The sequence below is a fragment of the Engystomops pustulosus genome, chromosome 5 (assembly GCF_040894005.1).
Source record: "Engystomops pustulosus chromosome 5, aEngPut4.maternal, whole genome shotgun sequence".
NCBI classification, from domain to species: domain Eukaryota; kingdom Metazoa; phylum Chordata; class Amphibia; order Anura; family Leptodactylidae; genus Engystomops; species Engystomops pustulosus.
The window spans coordinates 26,464,587-26,486,085 of record NC_092415.1 but is presented as its reverse complement, the minus strand read 5'-3'; the positions used below and the strand labels follow the sequence as shown (position 1 = coordinate 26,486,085).

The 21,499-nt window shown below is 40.8% G+C and overlaps 1 protein-coding gene across 2 annotated transcripts in view; it reads left to right on the top strand.

Annotated features, from left to right (window-relative positions):
- The first annotated feature begins 452 nt into the window (after nucleotides 1-452).
- Nucleotides 453-21,499, top strand: part of GRHL2 (grainyhead like transcription factor 2) — a 52,887-nt gene continuing 31,840 nt past the window's right edge. For both annotated transcript variants that reach the window (XM_072151414.1, XM_072151415.1), the window contains exons 1-3: nucleotides 453-606; nucleotides 18,085-18,271; nucleotides 18,779-18,846. In XM_072151414.1, the coding sequence (XP_072007515.1) occupies nucleotides 587-606; nucleotides 18,085-18,271; nucleotides 18,779-18,846 (275 nt within the window). In that variant the 5' untranslated portion in view covers nucleotides 453-586. The remainder of the gene's footprint in view (nucleotides 607-18,084; nucleotides 18,272-18,778; nucleotides 18,847-21,499) is intronic.

The following is a 21,499-nucleotide window of genomic DNA, read 5'->3' as shown; positions in this document are numbered from 1 at the left end:
CTTACAGTGGACAATTTTTAAGAATTGTGAATTCATAATGGAGTCCTCTGCACCTGGGGCACCTGCTGCGGAAGTCGGGCGATAAAGGGTGCAATAATGGGTTAATTATAAACAATGCACATTCTTCACTCCTTCCACCTGTACAAAGGCTGCAGACATCATGCAGGCGCCTTACCTTCCTGCAGTACCTCTTATCAAAAAAATTATAAAATTCCCTAGATGTACACAGGTAACGCAGATTTAACCCCTTCCCTTGCTGGTGCGTACATGGGAAGGGACGTAGGACTGCACTGACCTGCATGACTGTGCCACAAGAGGTGGAGACCAGGGGAGGGGACACCTGGGGGCGTAGCTGTCTACCTGTCTCTCACCTTTCTGGCTGGGCCGGGAATGAAAGAAAAAAAAAAAAGTCAAAGGAGGAGGGGGAGGGGTGGAAAGTAGAGAGGAAAAAAAAAAAGAAGAATTACCAGTAGCACTTGTTCTGCCATCTCTTTCCCTTCCACACACCTTTACCTGCACAGACTTGAAAGTCCAGTTCCACCAGGGAGCGAGGGAGAACATAAAGGGAGAGTTCATTGGATCAAACATGTCACAAGAGACGGACAAGTAAGTGATCATACTGGTTTGGGATCTGGTGGCAGTGAGAAGCTGGGAAAGTTTTTTCTCGTTCCTGCCTTTTCTCTGGCGGGTGGATTGATCGGATGATCGCTGCACTTACAGACCCCTCCAGCTGTAGTCACATCATCACAAACTCATCTGCGTCTGTGGCGCTTTAAAAAAAAGTTTTCAGGACTTTATTTTTTGTTGCTTTTTTTTTTTTTTTACCTGGAGAGTTTCATGGAGGCCGCTGAGCTGGGAAAGGGCCCAGGAAGGGAGAGGGAGAGAGATTGGCTTTTGTGTGGAAGTAACAAAAGACTTTTCTTTGGCTGTACAAACAGTTGTCGTATTCTGTGCCGTCCGTCGGGTGGGGGGGATCCATGTCGGGGACCACTTCCACTTTTTTTTTTGGCCTTGGTATAGTGATGTGTTGTTATAGGTGACGGTATTTTACTTAACCCTTTGAGGCATGGGTGGGGGCGACCAATCTCTTGTATTGTTTGGTTTGCAATTTTATTTTTGTTTTTTTTATTAAAAAAAGTACATTAAGCAAATGTTTTTGTGTTGTTGTTGCACTTTTATTGTTCTTGTTGTGTTCTTGCATTTGGGTAAAATTCAACATAAAATGAAGAGGTGAATTATTTGTGTTTATTCTTGCATTGACTTTTCTGTTGGATATTGTTGCTTCCAAGCATTCACTATGCTAAACAGATTTGGGATCACTTGTGTAACATCTCATCATGTCATTCACTAGATGCAGAAGCGTCTATAATTGTGCCATATGTCACTTAATATTCCATTGTGGGCCTTGAGGCATTCTTAGCGTGTCTTGTGTTGGCATCTACACAACATCTGGAGAACTTTTCTAGTGACCTAGTTCTGGTCCAGGATGGAATATAGAAAGTGATGAGATGTTCTGTTAGTTCTCATCGACTGATCTCAAGTAATTTACTTAACCTCAAGTCTCGCATTCTAAAATTTTCGTAACTAGTTTTGGCGTCTACACAACATCTGGAGAACTTTTGGTGTCCTAGTTCTGGTCCAGCATGGCATATAGAAAGAGATGAGATGTTCTGTCCGTTCTCATCGACTGATCTCCAGTAGTCTCGCAATCTATACTTCTTTTAACACGTCTTGTCTTGGCATCTACACAACATCTGGAGAACTTTTGGTGACCTAGTTCTGGTCTAGCGTGACATATAGTAACAGATAAGTTGTCCCATCAGTTCTCATCCAGTGATCTCCAGTAATTTACTTAATATTAGATTGAGAGGCTTGAAATGTCTTAGCACATCTTGTCTTGGCATCTTCAACAACATCTGGAGAACTATAGGTGGCCTAGTTCTGGCCTAGCATGCTATATAGGACTAGGCAGGATGTTCTGTCAGTTCTCGTCTACTGATCTCCAGTAATTTTTCTGTTCAGATGTTATTACTTGATAAGGGATCTATATGGAGGACTGCCCTGTCATCCATCGTTGAGTAGGTTCAAGAAGATTGTCCTACTGATTCTGTGCCCCAGGCAAATAGACTCATGTCTCAGGAGGCAAGTTGGGACATTCAATCTCCTGAGCCTTGTCTTTCATCTCTAATTAGGATTGTCCTTTCCTGCCCTCATTAGCTATTGTTCTTGGCCTAGGAATGAATGACGGACAGACAGACGCATTGAATGGACGTTACTTTGGAAGGCCGCTGGTGTTAAAACATCCCTGCCCGATCAGATACAATACAGACACAACACAATAACATAAGAGTTTCTTAACTATGTAAATGGAGGTAAAGAAGCTTTCTTCAAAAATACAATTGGCCTTCATCCAGGGGTAGTCATTTACAATAAGGGGTCCACCCATTGCTGCTATAAACTGCTGCAGGCATCAACATAGGACTTCTGATGTGCTGCATCTCCTTACAGCAAGCACAGGCACGTTGTACATCAGCCTCTCAGGCATGACACAGGGCAAAAGATAAAGCAGATTTTATCCAGTTTGTGTTTCTGAATAAAATATTTGCATATGATTTATTGTATGGGATCGTCAAATTGCACAATACCGCTTCGAGGACTTGTCCTCTTTTAACATTTGTGTTTATGCTTGAAATTATACTGATACCTAGCACATAGCTCAGATCTATGGGTGAATCTGGCTCCAAGTGTATAATTCCCCTGCAGCGCCTCTGCAGGAAACATGAAGTATTGCACACGGAACATTAAAAAATAATCTGTTCTCTACAGGGCATTGTGTAGGCAGTATGGTTGCAACTTTTTAGAAATAGGGTGCTCATAAGGAGTATCTTACTCATATGAGAAAACTAGTACTCTGGATGCTATGTTATAGTTTAAGGGACCCAGTACGGACCCAGTTTTCTTGCGAACAAGGAAATGCCACAAATCCTGGTGTGTGCCACTGTTTGTATAAGTGCACTGATATACATAAGGCCATGTGCTAACCAATGGCAGGTACACTGCCGAAATCAATCTTCATGTGCATGTAGTCTAACAAATAAATCAATTTATCAAACAATAGAAGTGAGGGACCTACTTTATACTGAAATCTAGTGTCCAGCTGATATCTGTGAATATAGAGACATGAAATGCATTTAGGTGCATTGAGAATAAAGTTATTGTTGAATAAAGCGATCAAGTTCAGTAGAATATTGTAAAACAGTAGGAGGTAAATGACGTGTTAGCTTAAGGAAGAAGTAGATGTAGAAGAGTTTCACCAGCTGGTGTGATAGGTATTCCTAAAGAGATGGTTACCTGAAGGTAGAGTATTCCAGAAAATTGGAGCATCTTGAGAGAAGACTTAGAGATGGGAATGAGAGGTGCTTGAGGTTATTGGAAGAATAGGGAAGATGAATAGAGTGATAGAAAGAGATGAGCATGGAGATATGTGGAGGTGAAGCTATGTAGTTAGTCATTATTTATATACTAGGATGGATGGACAGCTAATGCTGTGAATTGCACAATGCATATACATCCGTGAGGATAGAAAGGAGAGTTTAGTCAATGGACCGGTTAAAATAGTTAAGACAAGAAAATAGAAGAGGATTTTTCATGTTTCTACTGTGAGAATGGGGCAGATTCTGGAGATGTTTTTGAGGTGCTGGTGACAAACGCATGCAAGTATTTAAAAAAAGGTGAAAGAAAATGTTACCTAGGTGTACCTCCTTGGAGCAACTCACTAAATACTAGAGTTAGAGAAGTTAGTAGATGGTGAACACACGAGAATTTAAGTTTTTAAAAGATTGAGCTTCAGATTGAGAAAAAATAATATTTTTTTTATATTTTCCCCACAGACCGTCATTTCTATTCATGGACCCTTTTGCCAAAGAATAAGAGTAAATTATTAGGGTTCCTTAAAGAGAACATTTATGGATTTTGATAAAAGATCCATATACAGGCGGTCCCCTACTTAAGAACACTCGACTTACATACGACCCCTAGTTACCAACGGACCTCTGGATATTGGTCATTTATTGTACTTTAGTCCCAGGCTACAATAATCAGCTATAACAGTTATCAGAGGCGTCTGTAATGAAGATTTACTGTTAATATTGATTCTTATGACAACCCAACATTTTTAAAATCCAGTTGTCACAGAGACCAAAAAAGTTCTGGCTGGGGATTACAATGATAAAATATACAGTTTCAACTTACATACAAATTCAACTTAAGAACAAACCTACAGACCCTAACTTGTATGTAACCCGGGGACTGCCTGTACTGTAATTCTGTGCTGTGCCAACTTAAAGGAGTAACTTTCCCCTAATTTCTGATCCACAGGACCTGTACCTCCTTCTATAGGAGCGAGCTCTCAATGAGCTTATATAATTCACGACTGTGATAAGTGATACATCATCCCTTGGAATAGACAGCCTTATATGTGTAGTCAGAAGACAATTTAACACCTTGTTTATGATCGGGTTCTCATGATTTCTCGCTTCAGGTTGTGTAGGACACCTGTTCCCTGAACCAGATATCTCCATGTTTGTGTAAGTGAATGCTGAGATTTGTAATCTGAATCTGGAAGGAGGCTTGGCGTGCCAAGAATCATATTGTCTCCGTACCGATGCAAGTGGTGATTTAGCATTATTGCGGCTAGACGCTAATTGGGGATAGATCAGTATTAAAGTGGTTATACAGTATGGACACTTGAGGTTCAGAGCAGAGAGTGCTCAGGATATGATTGCCGCTCATTAATGTGTGTGTCTATGTGCTAGAACTGACATCAAGTGACTATAAATGGAAAACAAATGACCGTGAAGAGTGTGGATTATCCATTTATCATTTACAAAGATGAGAAATCAAGAGGGAAGGGCATGGAAAAAGCTATAATGATGTGGCCTTCAAAAATGTCCAGGCAACAATCACCCTTTATGTTGTGGATATCCATCATCCTCAATACTTCTCCCATTCTACCATGGGGAACATCCGTACTCATAAGAGGGCCCGATGGCCCTACCAATGTCAGTTCAGCCAACATATACTTAATGGGGCTCCGTGGACCGTGATTCTGTTGGGTTTTCCGAATATTTACTTTTTGTGCCGAATTGCCCCGCTATCGGATTGTGGCACATCGGCACCGGCTTGCATGCGACAGAAATCGTGGACGTGGACGTCGGACAACCGACGGATTTGGACAAACCGCGGAATTTAAAAACTAAATTGTGTTGCAAGATCAAGCACTCACATGCACCAGGAAGAATAAGGTGGACTCCAGGGGAACTCAGCGCGGAAGCAACACATGCAGGAAATTGGACGCACAATCTTAGTGAATCGCGGCAGACCCGAATCTTTGTCGGACAACGCACCGTGGGATCGCGAAAGGACCGGGTAAGTTAATGTGCCCCAATGTGTATGGACAACTTAAAGGTTTAGTTGGTTTGAGCATTAAACTGCCATAGACTACACTTTTTAGTTGGCCCTCAACGAATTGACATTTACAGTAGAAGAATATTGTCCTCCATGACATCTTAAAAAGATGAAGAGACAAAGTTGACATCAGCCTCTGTCTGTCACTTATATTATTCTATTGATTCTTATATTTGGCAATATATAATGATCTAGGGTAGAAAATTGATATTAATATTGGCAAGACGAAATAAATCACCCAAACAATCAGTCTTGGATCGTGATTGTCTTCTTCATTGACACACATGAACCCATTGTGTCATTTCTTGTGTACAAAACCTTGCACTCCACTGTATGTCAATTACCTCTTTTCACCCAATTGTCCTCTCTGATTACCTCTAATCTCTCTTTCCTGTGGTTATCTCTGCTCTTATCATGTCCAGGATTTTGCTTTGCATTGTTTACACTAATGACTTGACCTGCCTTTGGTTTCCTCCGAGTCAACCAGGGACATAGAAATTCTACTATCATTATTGCTCAACCCCCATAGTTTCTAAATATATTTTTTGTAATATACAGATATTTTCCAGAACCCTCTAATAACTCTCTCGGGTCTTAAGACACTGAGAATATTAGGAGACATTCTTTGACGTTTTCCTTTCCAGATTTCCGGCATGCTCCAAAAAACGTCCTGTAGAGGTCAATGAAATGTTGAGATAACAGGAAAGTTCCAAGGGTTCATTGGACCTTGGGCTGTTAGATGGTCATGTACATGAGGATCAGGCTCTGTCCTAATCCACTGCAGATACAATATAGGGATACAAAATAAGGAGGGGGTCCAATAGCAATTAAAAGAAACATCTGTGTCCCTGGTTTAGAAAAGAATGGAAACGTGGAATGGAATCCTTCATTTCTGTGGAGCTACGGAGCCAGGCTGTGATAGACTTTTGCTTGTTGTGAGCTGTGTAGCAGCTACATGATCAGATTTTATGTAATATGTGAGATACAAAGATGTTCTAAAATATATATTTTCTTACTCTACCATATGCATGTATACTTGATTGTTTGTACAAACGTTTCCGGTTGAGAGATTGGTATAAACCATTGCCAGACATCAGTGATGGTTATTTAACCTTCTGAAAGTCATGTAGTCCTCAAGGTATAATCCATTGTTCTTGGCCCTTCTTTCTTATTGTGTAACTCCCTTACACAATAGATGGTTAGCTGATTCCTCGAAATTGATGGGTACGGCCACCCTAAGTTGCTTTAGGACTTGCATGCACTGAGAAAAGATGAAGACCTTTTGTCAATACAGGCGGTCCCCTACTTAAGAACATCCGACTTACAGACTTAGTTACAAACGGACCACTGGATTTTGGCAATTTACAATACTTTAGTCCTAGGCTACAATAATCAGCTATAACAGTTATCAAAAGAGTCTGTAATGAAGCTTTGTTATTACTCCTGGTTCTAATGACAATCCAACATTTTTAAAATCCAATTGTCACAGAGACCAAAAAAATTCTGGCTGGGGTTACAATTATAAAATATACAGTTCCGACTTACATACAAATTCAACTTAAGAAACCAAAACCAACCCTTTTGCCTAAAATGTAATGTGTGTGGGCCCTTTATAGATGTTGGTGGAGGTTAGGATCCGAGTGTTAAATATCAGCTTACTCAATCCTATTGTTCTTGAGGAGATAAGCTTTTCCAAGTCATGTTTGGATGCAGATTTATTCCTTTCCCCCCTTAAAAACATCAATTGTCTATATTTACGGGGTAGTAGGATGATGAGAGATAGTGGTGGACAGAATGATTGTTTGGACAACCATTGGTGGGAATGGCTATTCTTAGGAATTAAACATCCTATTAAGTAACCTGCGTAAAAGAGCTTTTAGACGGAACAGATTTGAACCTTTTTAGGCCTTTGTTTAGTTCCCGGCTTATTTGCGCTTATCCAATCTGCCAGCCAGATGCCAAGCTATTGTAATGGACTCAAGACTGAAAAGAAACGTGCTAGTCATTGTTCTGCACCTTAAGGGATTTAGCCTCTTTTCAGCACCTTATATGAAATCTTATAGTTGTCGATAATGAAGCTGCCTATAGACTTTGGTTTATTTATAGTCTTTATCCATAGCGGAGATAATTGCCTAATTCACATTTTAATGGGGTGTTCTCATCATTTGACTGCGCTGCAAATGGCCCATGTGATCGATGGTCGTAGTTTGAATATATTGAAAACTGCCCAGAAGGAGGGTCCTCCCATAGAAAAGATAATCTCCTGCCTTCAAGTTTCCGATACTGCCCGTGTCCCTGCTGATCTCTACTTCCTGTTTTCTCTTGGCACACAAAGTGCGTGTTCAGCCATTATTGGGCACTGACGGGTCCACACCGCAGCCAATGATTGACAGAGGAGGCATCAGAACTGTAGTTGTTTGGTTTATTTTTAGACAAAATGGCTTGACATCATCCCTCTTTCCATCTACCACGTACGGAAATATACCTGAATCTCCTGGTTAAACCCCTTGCCCTTCGAGAGGTGGAGAGCCGTCACTGAGACCAGATTGAGATGAGTCTGACGTAGCATTCAATAACTTTCTGGACGGTGCATTTCCTCTCAACAGCCATTTTTGGTGAAAAGTAGTATTACATTGATGTCCCTAGTTTTTTTAAGGAAGGGGGTGCTGATGTTTAGTATTTCTGGCTCGCGAAGGCAGACCCAGTCGCATTAGTCCCGTCACTATAGCTAACCAAATACTAACAAGGAATTTGATGGCACTTTATAAATATTGTTATTATCATTGTTATTATCACAGGCGGTCCCCTACTTAAGAACACTCGACTTACATACGACCCCTAGTTACAAACGGACCACTGGATATTGGTAATTTATTGTACTTTAGTCCCAGGCTACAATGATCAGCAGTAACAGTTATCACAGGCGTCTGTATTGGTTAATCCTGATTCTAATGACAATCCAACATTTTTAAAATCCAATTGTCACAGAGACCAAAAAAGTTCTGGCTGGGATTACAATGATAAAATATACAGTTCCGACTTACATACAAATTCAACTTAAGAACAAACCTACAGACCCTATCTTGTATGTAACCCGGGGACTGCCTGTATATTATTATCCAAAAGGTTGATGTTTGGGGGATATATATTAGTTACTGTCATGGTTTCATGTCCTATTGGTATATATAACTACTACAAAGCATGGCTCTGACCGCAGCAGTAATGGGATGGGATTATATAAAATACAGGGCTGCGAGCCATTAAACTGGATGACATACGTCAAAGGAACGTTTATGGGATAAACATAAAGTAACGCTGCTTAGCATTGATTCTCGTAAAAGCTTATTTTTCTTACTTTTTCAGAATAATTCCTTACAAGGACGCTCGTTTGAGTTGTCTGGCAACAAAGCCTAAAACATTTTTAACCCCTTAACATTACATATAATGAGATCTTTGAGGTTTTTTCCACTGAAATTTTAAATCTGAAAAACTCATATTATTTTTTTTTTTTTTTTTAAAGACTCTACCTTTTCTTTCAGTAACTCCTTTTCATATTCCCTATTAAGGAATTTAGTTTTATAGAAAGCATCTTAAGCAGGAACTCCCAACCTAAATAAGCCTACGACAGGCCCATTTCACATAAAGTTCAACCCCTTCATATATGGCAGTATAAGTATCCTAAATTATTTCCCTTGTTCTCTACGCTGAGATTTATGATCCACAGGCATGAGACATATCTTATGTCATCATCATAATCATCATCTTTTAATACAAAAATTTGCAAAAGTATATCATCAAATAATGGAGACTGTGGAGTAAAATGCAGCTTCAACACTCACAGTCTGTGCTGGCATGAGAGGAATACAGGAGATTTTACTCCATTTTCACCACTACAAATATAAACTACTGAGAAATTGTGAAGATTTTACTGCATTTCCACCACTATAAAGCCAAATTACTGAGCATTACTGGAGATTTAACTCCAATCCACCACTTCAAGGCTAAACTGCTGAGCAATACCAGAGATTTTACTCCATTTCCACCAAAACAAAGCTAAACTGCTGAGCAATACCAGAGATTTTACTCCATTTCCACCAAAACAAAGCTAAACTGTTGAGCAATACTAGAGATTTTACTCAATTTCCACCATTACAAGGCTAAACTGTTGAGCAATACTAGGGCTTTTACTCAATTTCCACCACTACAAGGCTAAACTGCTGAGCAATACTAGGGCTTTTACTCAATTTCCACCACTACAAGGCTAAACTGCTTAGCAATAAAGGAGATTTTACTCCATTTCCACCACTACAAAGCTAAACTGCTGTGTAATACTGGGGATATAATTCCATTTCCACCACTACAAAGCTAAACAACTTAGCATTATTGGAGATTTTTCTCCATTTCCACCACTACAAGGCTAAACTGCTGAGCGATACTAGGGACTTTACTCAATTTCCTCCACAACAAAGCTAAACTGCTGAGCAATAATGAAGATTTCACTATATTTGCACCACTACAAGGCTAAACTGCTTAGCAATAATGGAGATTTTACTCCATTTCCACCATTACAAAGCTAAACTGCTGAGCAATACTAGGGCTTTTACTCAATTTCCACCACTACAAGGCTAAACTGCTTAGCAATAAAGTTGATTTTACTCCATTTCCACCACTACAAAGCTAAACTGCTGTGTAATACTGGGGATATAATTACATTTCCACCACTACAAAGCTAAACAACTTAGCATTATTGGAGATTTTTCTCCATTTCCACCACTACAAGGCTAAACTGCTGAGCGATACTAGGGACTTTACTCAATTTCCTCCACAACAAAGCTAAACTGCTGAGCAATAATCAAGATTTTACTATATTTCCACCACTACAAGGCTAAACTGCTTGGCACTATTGGAGATTTTTCTCCATTTCCACCACTACAAGGCTAAACTGCTGAGCAATACCGGAGATTTTACGTCACCACTACAAAGCCACAGTCAGTACAGAGGTTAATGATGTTATAGTTCCTGTTATGTTGGAAATATTTCTTTCCATTTTGTATGTGTACTATTAGATTGTTTTGAGCATAGATTTGTTCTTGGGTAACTTTGAATTACGCACTATGGTATTTTTGTAACGGACATATCAGTAGAGATTTCCCTCTATTTACCTCGTCCAGGTGGAATGCAGGAAATAATAATTGTGTAATAATTTGCTTCTCTCTGACGGTTGTGTCCTCTGAGTGTGAGTGTCCACTTTTCAGTTTTGTAATGTATGAGAAATTATTAAGGAAGTAAACAAACCCGAAGGATCATCCCAGGTAACTGCAACCAGTTAATACGTACATGTTTCTGACAGATTGTTTGCTTAAATCATTGATCCCCAGATGGGAGTTGTAGTTTAGAAACTGTTAAAGGTTCTGTAGAAAGTGTTATTGTCTCTTTGAGAGATGTGTAAGCATAACTTTGTGTGTGTTGTTAGTAGCAGCAAGACTTTGAAATATGTTATATATTTGTAATATATGTTATATATTTGTTATATATATGAAATATATATTTATATTCCAGGATTATAGCTGGACTTGAGGCACTAGGGGAGTGTCCTCACCATGCTGTGTTCTTAGATCTCTGCATTCAAACAGTTTCTTATCCCCTCCCTTCTGCTGTATTATCTAACCAGAAGCTGCTACAGCTCTTACTCAGAGCAGAGCGAAAAGGCTGTGGTGTGAGAGCTCACACAAGGGTACATCAAGTCCAGCTACAGTACTTGAATATAAATGGATTTTCACAGTCCTGCTGCTGCTAACAATACACACAAAAGTTACACAGAACTCCAGGAACAATACCTAACGCTGTATGGAATTTAACATGGTCAACACTTCCGCTAGGCTGTATTTAAAGAAATTTTTTTTTTAATTATGCAATATGAACCAAACATACATTGAGAATGCTGTAGCTACACTGATGCAGAAACATATCTTGTTTAATCCCTGAACTAAGTGGTTCTGCTGTAAAAACTGTTATAAAATTATGCTAATGGGGCTGCCCCTGCGCTTCTCCTCCTACCCTAATTATGCACTGCTCCTGAGAATGCTGTATTCACTGTTATGTCCCTGACAGGCATCAGTAATCAATCGCTGTACAATCCCCCAGCAGCTGTGTATAAGTCATCCAGGTCAGGTTGATTAGTCCTGTCTGGACAGTTCAGGAAGTGCCGTGTAATCTGTTGGATCAGGGATTAAACAAGATATATTTCTTCATCAGTGTAGCTACAGCATTCTCAAGGTATGTTTGGTTACCAATGCATAAAAACAAATGGTAGATTTCCTTTAAGCCCATTTTTGCTGTTTTGTGGGCTGCAGAATCAGACAATAGCCTACAGGTGAGTGGGGCTTTGTTTGCTGGTTTGTGGTGCTACACAAACACTAAAAACAAAACCAGAGTTGATTAGTTATGTGGATAGTAGGACCAAGACTGTGGCACAGGACATGGCGGCCATTGACTTTTTGTTGCATTTTCGGATTGTGGTAGAACACTAGGCTATGAATGACATCGAAAACCATTGAAAAGTAATTTCACATCATTGGAAAACTCACTTGTCTCTTTATGAAGAATCGCCTCGACCTCTGTAGATAAGACGGCTTGCGTCTGAGGCAGTTGGCAGCCCGTTGCGTCCTCCTCCAGTTTGTATTCAATCTACACCGTATTACTATTTATTTGCCTCCTGTGTGTTATCAAAAGTTATTTCAAGTGAAAATGAGTTTACTTAATAATTTCGGCTAAACACAACTTGGCATGGGACATGGCGCCCAGCTGGCCCTCTGCTTATACTGCAGAGGTTATCTGGAGTTGTAGATTGTGCTTTACACTATTATATGTTTACTGACCGCAGTATTATCACATTGGGGTCAGGGGAATGGACTGTTTGCTGGGTTAGTCATCTGCAGTGAAATGTGGGATTAGTTTATTATGTAATCATCATATTTTAGGGTCACACGGTGGGGGGGAATTGCTTTAACATCTTTTCAATACATATAGGGGCACATTTACTAAAGGCCGTGCTCCAGTTTTCTGTCGGACATTGCACACTGCTTGCATGGGTATTTAAAGGGAACCTGTCATCAGAAATTGCCCTATTAAACCACTAGCCGTATGTTGTAGAGCAGATGAGCAGCTTCTAGATGATGTTTCTTTCATGGCCCAGTGTTGTGTCATCATCCAGAAAATCAACTGTGAAGTGAGATGTAAATTGGTTTTATGAAGTCAAGGAGGCGGAGAGTTTAACACTGAAGTTAAGCTCTCCCTGTCTTAAAATGCCCCCTTCATAGTAATTATGGTCCTGCATTCAGGGACATCATATCAGATCTCCTGAAGTCCAGAGCATGATGTCAATCACATGGGAGGAGGTGCTCAGAGGCACGGAGAGGTTGACTTTAATGTTAAACTCTCCTCCTCCCTGACTTCATACATCTAGCCTCAAAGTTGATTTTCTGGATGATCCCAAAAATTTGGGGAGAATGGAAGAAACATGATCTAGAAGCTTGATAATAATAAGAATTCTTTATTTATATAGCGCACACAGATTACGCAGCGCTGCACAAGCATATCAAATTGGTCCCTGTCCCCATAGGGCTCACAATCTAAACAACCTAACAGTATGTTTTGAAGTGTGGGAGGAAACCGGAGTACCCGGAGGAAACCCACACAAACACTCTTTGCAGATGTTGACCTGGGTGGGATTCGAACCCAGGACCCCAGCACTGCAAGGCTTTAAAAAGTGCCTGCTCCACATATGTGTCCCACGTGACCCTTTTGTGTTGCAGCTGCACTATTCTTCATGTGACACAAATCTCTGCACTGAATGCACGTTCCGAATGAGCACCACAACGCCCCTAAGTCCAACAGAAGTGTGTCTCACACCCCATGATAAAGGTGCACCAAAAAAAGTGGTGCACTCTGTCGGAGCTGTGCAGGGGGGGCCGATTCATTAAGAACGTGTGCTAGAAATCCTGAATCTGGCGCCTCCTGCACACTACACACGACACTGCACATAGGACGCACTGCACTGTTCTTAATAAAATAAATGTGCCCCAGTGTTTGCTATTGACAATTTAGCTCCAAGTCCCAAGTTTAAATGTTTTTTTTCAACATCAAAGGGGTTAACAATTTGTGGGTCCCACTTGCAAGAATGGGGTTCCATTCTTACTGATTGATGGAGTGGTCATGCTCCAATACTAGTGTGTTAGCTAAGTGCTGTGCCCTGCAGTTTCTATGTCCAGCACGCACTCCATCAGTGCCGGAGATAACCATGCGCCGCTCTAAGTCATTTTCGACAAGCCCATTGTATAGAATGGATCATCAGGACGCACAAGAAACCTGCCGCTCTATCAGTTTGTGAGAAGTGGACCCCATTCTAGTGATCGGGCACCAATAATTAGAACCCCAATAAACAGATTATTACTCTTGTGCTGTGGCTAGGGGATACTGTATACATTAAACTTATATCTTCCTATATTAGCCTGGTACTTTAAACAATATATTATGATAGGGACCTGGCACATATTTTGAATGGGAACCTAGCTGATGCAAGTTAGGGTGCATACACACGGCTGCAGGGTTTGCAACCAGATCACGGCCACCATAGACCTCTATGGCTCCCGGTGACTATGCTGTTAGCATGCAGTGTGTCAACGCACTGCCACCGAGTTGGTCTGACGCTCGTCTACCTATGGAGGGAGGAGGGGTAAAGAGCGATCACCACTCCTACCTCCTCCCTGCCATCTGCTCCCCCCAGGATCTGGACTGGGCGAGAACAAGGCCGTGGGAATGTCCCCTATTACCAATGAGCAGTGTGTAATATTTTATTTCCCCTGTGGTTGCACTGTGGAGAAACAAAACACTTTCTGCTACCTCCATGAACATTCGCGACTGCTCATTCTCCTTTCGAGCCAATGGGAGCATCAAAAATAACCATTGACTTGCATTGACTTATAACCACTGCTCCATTCCAGTAACGAGTGAGATAGAGATCAATAGAACTTCATTCTCAAAGTCGGTGCATGGCCAACCTCTGGGTCCTTCTCCTATTGGGTATTTGACATGTCCTGTGGATGTCATATTAATGAATCTTCTACTTGCAGAGTTATAGACTATGACAGCGGAAGTAGCCTCTGATACAAAGTCATTTCACAGATGCAGTGTCTCTGTTCTGTACTCTACGGGTCGCACCATTACTTATACTGTGACATCATACCACTACAGAAATAGGCCCTTGGGCCAATATCAAAAATTTATTGTTTTATTCAGACTTCAATTAAATCAGCGATGTACCTTTCCCTAATTAAGCGGATCTCTTCCCATCTTCCAGAGCACGGTTGGCGCACTCGACCCGTAATCTCGCTCTTTTCACAAGATTTATCTATATGAATCATCATGACATACAATAAAGTAGACAATTCAGTATAATAAGGTCTATCTACAGTAGAAAAGTTGCAAAACTTTCCCAGAGGAGTTAATTTAGAGGATAGAGCTGCATCAGTCATATACTTGCGTTATAGGGGGTTGTTGGGACCTATTTAAACACACTGAAAAGACAGGCACCCTCTAATAACTAACATCAAGGATAATGGTACCATACACATTTAAGGGATTTTTTGGGTTCTGCATTTTGAAGAGCCTCATAGCACCAAGCATTGTATAGTGGTTAATCTTAGTATTGCTGCTCGGCTTTGAATAGGTCTTAAACGTTGTTGTCTTCTGCTGTGTCTTTGATGGCCAAAACTGTGCCAGAACCTACAACAGATCTACTGGAAGACACACTGGAACTCTAAAAGGCCAATTTGACTCTAATTATATTCCTTTGGTGTAGTGTGACATAATTTTTGTGCCACTTCTCTCTGAAATAGAGTTGTTTTCTATTTGGGCTTTGGGGTGTGTGACAATCTAGCTCCATTGGTGGAGGACCCATATGGTCATATTTTGTTTTCTAAAGGTCTGGAGGAGAACCACCTAGTATTCTGGTGGGGCAGTGTGTTATGTTGTTTCATAAAAGTGTTTGTACTTTGGATTGGTGATAAGTGTCTATTCACTGGAGACGGGGGATTGGTTGGACCCCTACCGACAAGAATGAGGGTCCTGTTTGCCTCTTCGTAAATTGAGAAGAAGTTGAACATCCATATTTGTTTTTAATTCATCTCCCTGTGACTACCAGAGAGAAGCTGCCATGGATCCTTGGCTGTCTCTTCTCTCTTCACTGCTGAGCTCCTGCAGACAGTAACATATTGTTGTATGTACAGTTTGGGTGACATCCAGGGTCCAAGGCTTCTTCCTGGTCACCAAAACCACACACCAATACCAATTTAATACTGTCCTGTCAAGATTATAGAGCAGTGGTGGCGAACCTATGGCATGGGTGCCAGAGGTGGCACTCGGAGCCCTCTCTATGGGCCATGACCCCTGCGCCATCACCCAAGCGCAGAGTTCACCAGACAGGCAGCCCAGGACCCTAGAAGGAAGCTACAATGATAATCCAAACTTCTACTCCTTCCTTCCACTGTATTGGTGTCCTCAGGTGCCTATACAATTTAAACATGTGACAGAGCAGGGAGTAATAAGTTACTGCTTAAATTGTCGCATCGGCACTTTGTGGAAAATACGTGGGTTTTGGTTGTAGTTTGGGCACTCTATGTCTAAAAGGTTTGCCATCACTGTTATAGAGTAACCTCCAGCCCTGGAATCCTTATATATGTGTCAACTCTTGGCACAAATGTATAAGAAAGCCCTTCAAGAAGCCTTGAAGGTCCTCCAAAGGTTCTTAAACTGCAGAACAGAAAACAAACAGAAGGGACCCCCCTCCTTTCATAAGACGTTTCACTCTGATACTGTATATAGGCAGTAAATATCTACCATTTAAAATAAAATTGGTCTCAATTTTCAGACAGCTCAGGGCTCATGTCAGTTTTAGTCTGCCCCTGCTTGCAGAGGGCCAAAAGTGGTGAATAATGTCATTATGTCTCCTGCGTCGTAGGACACCTCTACCATCATCTGCAATTCATCTCATATCTTTGGTCAGAGCACTAAGGAAATTGGGCCGGGAGTCTTTCTTTAGCACTTTCACCAGGTCCATGAGCACTACTGGTAATATACTCAACTACAGGACCCTCGTATGAGGGTTCAGGATCCTAGTTTTTGTGAAAGGTGGGGATCCTAGCAGTTACTACTGCCAACCCTGTGGATAGGTATTGAATTTAAAAGCCTTTTAAGACCTTGTCTCTTGTTTTGACTCTTCATGGTATTTCCAGTGGTTTTGAATTGTTTATTAGAATATATTTTACAATAGGTCCATTCTCGAAGGAGATAGCCATCTTCTAAGACGCATAACAGACCTACCAGTGGTAAACAGAGAATCTAATCCCATATATAAAGCTGTGTCTCATGGGGATGGTATTCCTCCAAGCTCTGCAAACATATTGGAGAAAACCCTGCCAAGAATGACATCACTGAAAACACTCAAGTTTTCTTCCTTCTCTTCTGTGGAATCAAGTAGGGAAAAAGTTTATAATAACAAAAAGGCTTATATGGGTTCTCCGAAATCGGAAAACCATGACTACCTTCTAACAAAAATACTGCCATACTTCTCCTTAGTTGATTTGTAGCTTTGCAGTAAAAAGATCATTAGAAAGATCTTATATATATAGGTATTAGATTGCCCAGTTGCTATTGAAATTGATTGCCCATCCTTGTACTCCAATCTACTCTTAGTCAACTGTGTCACCACCAAAAAATTCTGGAAAATGCAAACCTGTCACAACATTTTTAACAAATACAGCTAGTGAGAGGTTCCAACAGAGCCCTTTTAACTAAATGCCAACCTTCTTTTTGCTAGAAATGTTTTCCATCACATCCCTATAGAATCAACTTTGTTATCTTACCTAGCATACAGCCAGATCCTGCAGAAGTCCGAGGGGGCATAACCAGGTGACATTTGCAATATCTACCCCATATATGTATCTGATCACATGGATCAACAGCAGCCTACATGGACTACTCCTACCTGTCCTCCATGGAGGCTGCTGTGATCTTATTGTTATCAGATACATACATGGGGTAGATATTGCAAATGTTAGTGAGTAAAGGACCTTAAATGACATGACCCTGGTCACATGACATGCAGAACTGAATGGCGAGGAGGCATGGGGAGGAGCCGCTGGACTGGGCAAGACACATCGCCTCCGACTCCTGATAGATCTGGCTAGGTAAGATAACAAAGTTGATTTAATGGGGATGTGATGGAAAACATTTTTAGCTAAAACAATTTCGTTAATAAGGCTCCATGGGAACATTTTATTAGCTGTATTTGTGAAAAATGTGGTGATAGGTTCCCTTTTAAAATATTGCACATACCTTGAAGGTTTTGGAAAAGGTCCACTTTTGTGAAATGTCTCCTGGTGATGGCAACAAGCTCTGCTGTAGCTTATATCATGATATGTTTGTGGTGTCAAGTCCAATGTATGGACATAGCGTCACATCCTTAGGCTCCAGAGCGTTCAGTTTTTATAGACTATTGTGTTATATTGTCCCATACCAGTTATGATAAATTATATACATCTGTTATCTTCCTTAATATAGTAAAAGGCTTGTGGTCTTGGTTCCCAATGAAGCAGCTTTCAATTCCCGACGTCCATACACCAGTGAGGATGAGGCCTGGAAGACTTACCTGGAAAATCCCTTGACAGCCGCAACCAAGGCGATGATGAGCATAAATGGAGACGAGGACAGCGCTGCCGCACTTGGTCTTCTGTATGACTACTACAAGGTACGTGACTGTAATGCTCATGTTGGTCAACTTCAACCATTTTTTTTCGCTATCTTATGGTTGGAGCGTCAGACGCCCATCTTCAATGGGACTGACGGAAACTTTTGTCTCCGGTGTTCCATTTCATTGTCTCTGACATTGCCAGTGATAGCCGAGCACTGAGCTGCTCAACTTCCGAGACTGTCGTAGACCCTCATTTGGGTCTCATCAGTCAGACCCTGGCCAAGCAGATTGTTGTCCCCTATCCACGATATAACTTGGTACAAACCCTTTACTAAATCTTGAAGATATAAGCTTTATCTTTGAGATAAAAAAGCAAAATGTGTTTAAAATGCAAAAATCCAATAATATTGGTCAGACCATCCCAATTTGGGAGGATGACAAAGAGTAGGCATTGGGAGAAAGGAACCCTATACTATAAGATGTAAGGTTGAAGATGAAGATCCTGATGACAAGAGTCTTAGTCATTGTAATCCCAATCTTAACACGGGGTTTTGCTCTTCTTAGGTGCCAAGGGAGAAAAGGGTGCTGCCCTTGAATAAAATAAATGATGTCCATGATGACCAGGAGAAAAGGTAAGACATTTTTCTGTGGTGTAAATGGTCTAGGTTAAAGATTTCAAAGGGATGTCACCAAGTATCCAAAAACAACAACAACAAAAAATGCTATTCAAGTCAGGACATTCACACTTAAAGGGATTTTTTTCATTAAAGGAAATCTACCATTTGATTTGATGAACGTTGTAGCTGCACTGATGCAGTGCACCATATTTACTATACTATATACCCTGCATACAATAGCAAATAATCTATAGACCCTACATAATATACTATAGGCTGTACTTACTATACTATAAACCCTACATACTACGCTATAGACCATAGTTACTATACCACAGACCCTAAATACTATAGACCCTACATAATATTATACACCATATTTGCTATACTAGATCCTACATACTATAGACCATATTTTCTATCCTATAGACCCTACATAATATACTATAGGCTGTACTTACTATACTATAAACCCTACATACTACGCTATAGACCATAGTTACTATACCACAGACCCTAAATACTATAGACCCTACATAATATTATACACCATATTTGCTGCTATACTAGATCCTACATACTATAGACCAGTGGTGGCGAACCTATGGCACGGGTGCCAGAGGTGGCACTCAGAGCCCTTTCTGCGGGCACTCAGGCCATCGTCCAAGGGCCGAGTTCACCAAACACTGAATCTTCCCACTGTCTCAGGCAACTTAAGAGATGCTACTCTCTTTATTGGCTGTTTGTAACTGTGGGGAAAGTAAGAAGGGTAAGAACTGCATTATCTTTGGAGGTCATCCTGCTGGATCACCATTCTTCCTCTAAAAAAAGACCCTCGAGAGAACCTACAATGATAGTCTGAATTTGCCCTCCTGTCATCTGTATTGGTGGCCTCAAGGGGGCAATACAATTGAAAGATGTGGAAGAACAGGCAGCAATAAGTTACTGTACAAAATTCCATGCTGGCACTTCCCAGGTAAATAAGTGGATTTTGGTTGTAGTTTGGGCACTCAGTCTGTAAAAGGTTCACAATCACTGCTATAGACCATAATTTCTATCCTATAAACCCTACATACTGTCCCATACTATAGAACGTACTTACTACGCTAACGACTGTACTTACTATAGAACCCACATACTATTGACCACACTTACTTTACTATATATCCTAAATACTATACTACAGACCCTTCATACTGTACTATAGAATTTACTTACTATACTATAGACCCTACATACTATACAATAAACCCTATATACTATAGACCATATATATTAGTGGCCATATTATGAGGATAGGAAAATAAGATCAATGAGTTATCTGAGGATTGAATTGTCAGTTTCCCATTGAGGTGAATGTTGCTGTCTCTGTCTCACTATCATTCTTTACTAATGATAAGGAAACCCATAAAACACTACACTGCTCACCTGCCTCATGTAGATAAGGGGGAATATTACTATATTGTGCCTATTATTATATGTAAATTTAGAAGATGATGGATAACAGCTGCAGGCAGTGATATAAGTGTGAGACTGGCTCATAAACAGCTGTGGGCCTATAGATGCTAAGGTGTCGTAGTTCTACTCTGAAGTTACATGTGTGTGTAAATATAAATATTAATTCATACAAATTTTGGAAATTTTGCTTCTACATCTATAATACGACCTACTTTATTGTATAATGTCGGGTCTTAATCTTAGGCCCCTTCATGTACACCCAGCGATCTCATGATATGCACAAAGCTGAGGACATTGGGGCTCATTTACTAAGGGTCCGAACGCCGCACTTTCGTCGGGTTTCCCGAATATTTCCAATTTGCACCGAATTGCCCCGGGATTTTGGAGCACGCGATTGGATTGTGTAGCATCGGTGCCGGCTTTCACGTGACAGAAAATGGGGCGTGGCCGTCAGACAGCCCAACGGATTCGGAAAAAACACGGAATTTAAAAAAAGAATTGTGTCGCAAGATCAAGCACTCACATGCATCGGGACGAAGAAGGTGAACTCCGGCGGACCTCGGCGCAGCAGCGACACCTGCTGGATATCGGGCGCACGACCTTAGTGAATCCCGGCAGAACCAGAATCAGCGTAGGAAAATGCGCCGCGGGTTCGCGACGGGACTGGGTAAGTAAATGAGCCCCACTGTTTCCTATGAGAAAAGTTCTCTCGCTGATGACATCATATGTGATCCCAGATGTTTCCTTCAGAAGGAGCATACAATATCTGAGATTATGGACACCAAATGACAAAGTGAAAAAAAAACAACCTATCATCCACTATGTTTTGCTGAGCTATAAAACAACTGGCTATGTAAACCCATGCTTAAAGGGGTACTCCAGGATTTTTTTTAAGCAGATCCACAGGTTTCTGACACCTGGTACCACCCTATTATCTGTTTAAAAAACCTGAGAGTTTGGAAGAGTGACGTAAATTGTATAGTGGATGTGATCGGTATTGCAGCACAGCCCATTCACTAAAAACTGCACTAAAAACTGCATTAATTTAAAAAAAAAAAGTCCTTTACAATAGGTGTACAGATTATGTATGCTGGGTGGAAGGTCAGGACTCATCTTTGGTGGAAGACTAGTGGCTAGGAACAGCCTTTATAGGAAATCTACTACTAGGATCAAGGATTGTAAACCAAGCACACTGACATACTAGTGTGTG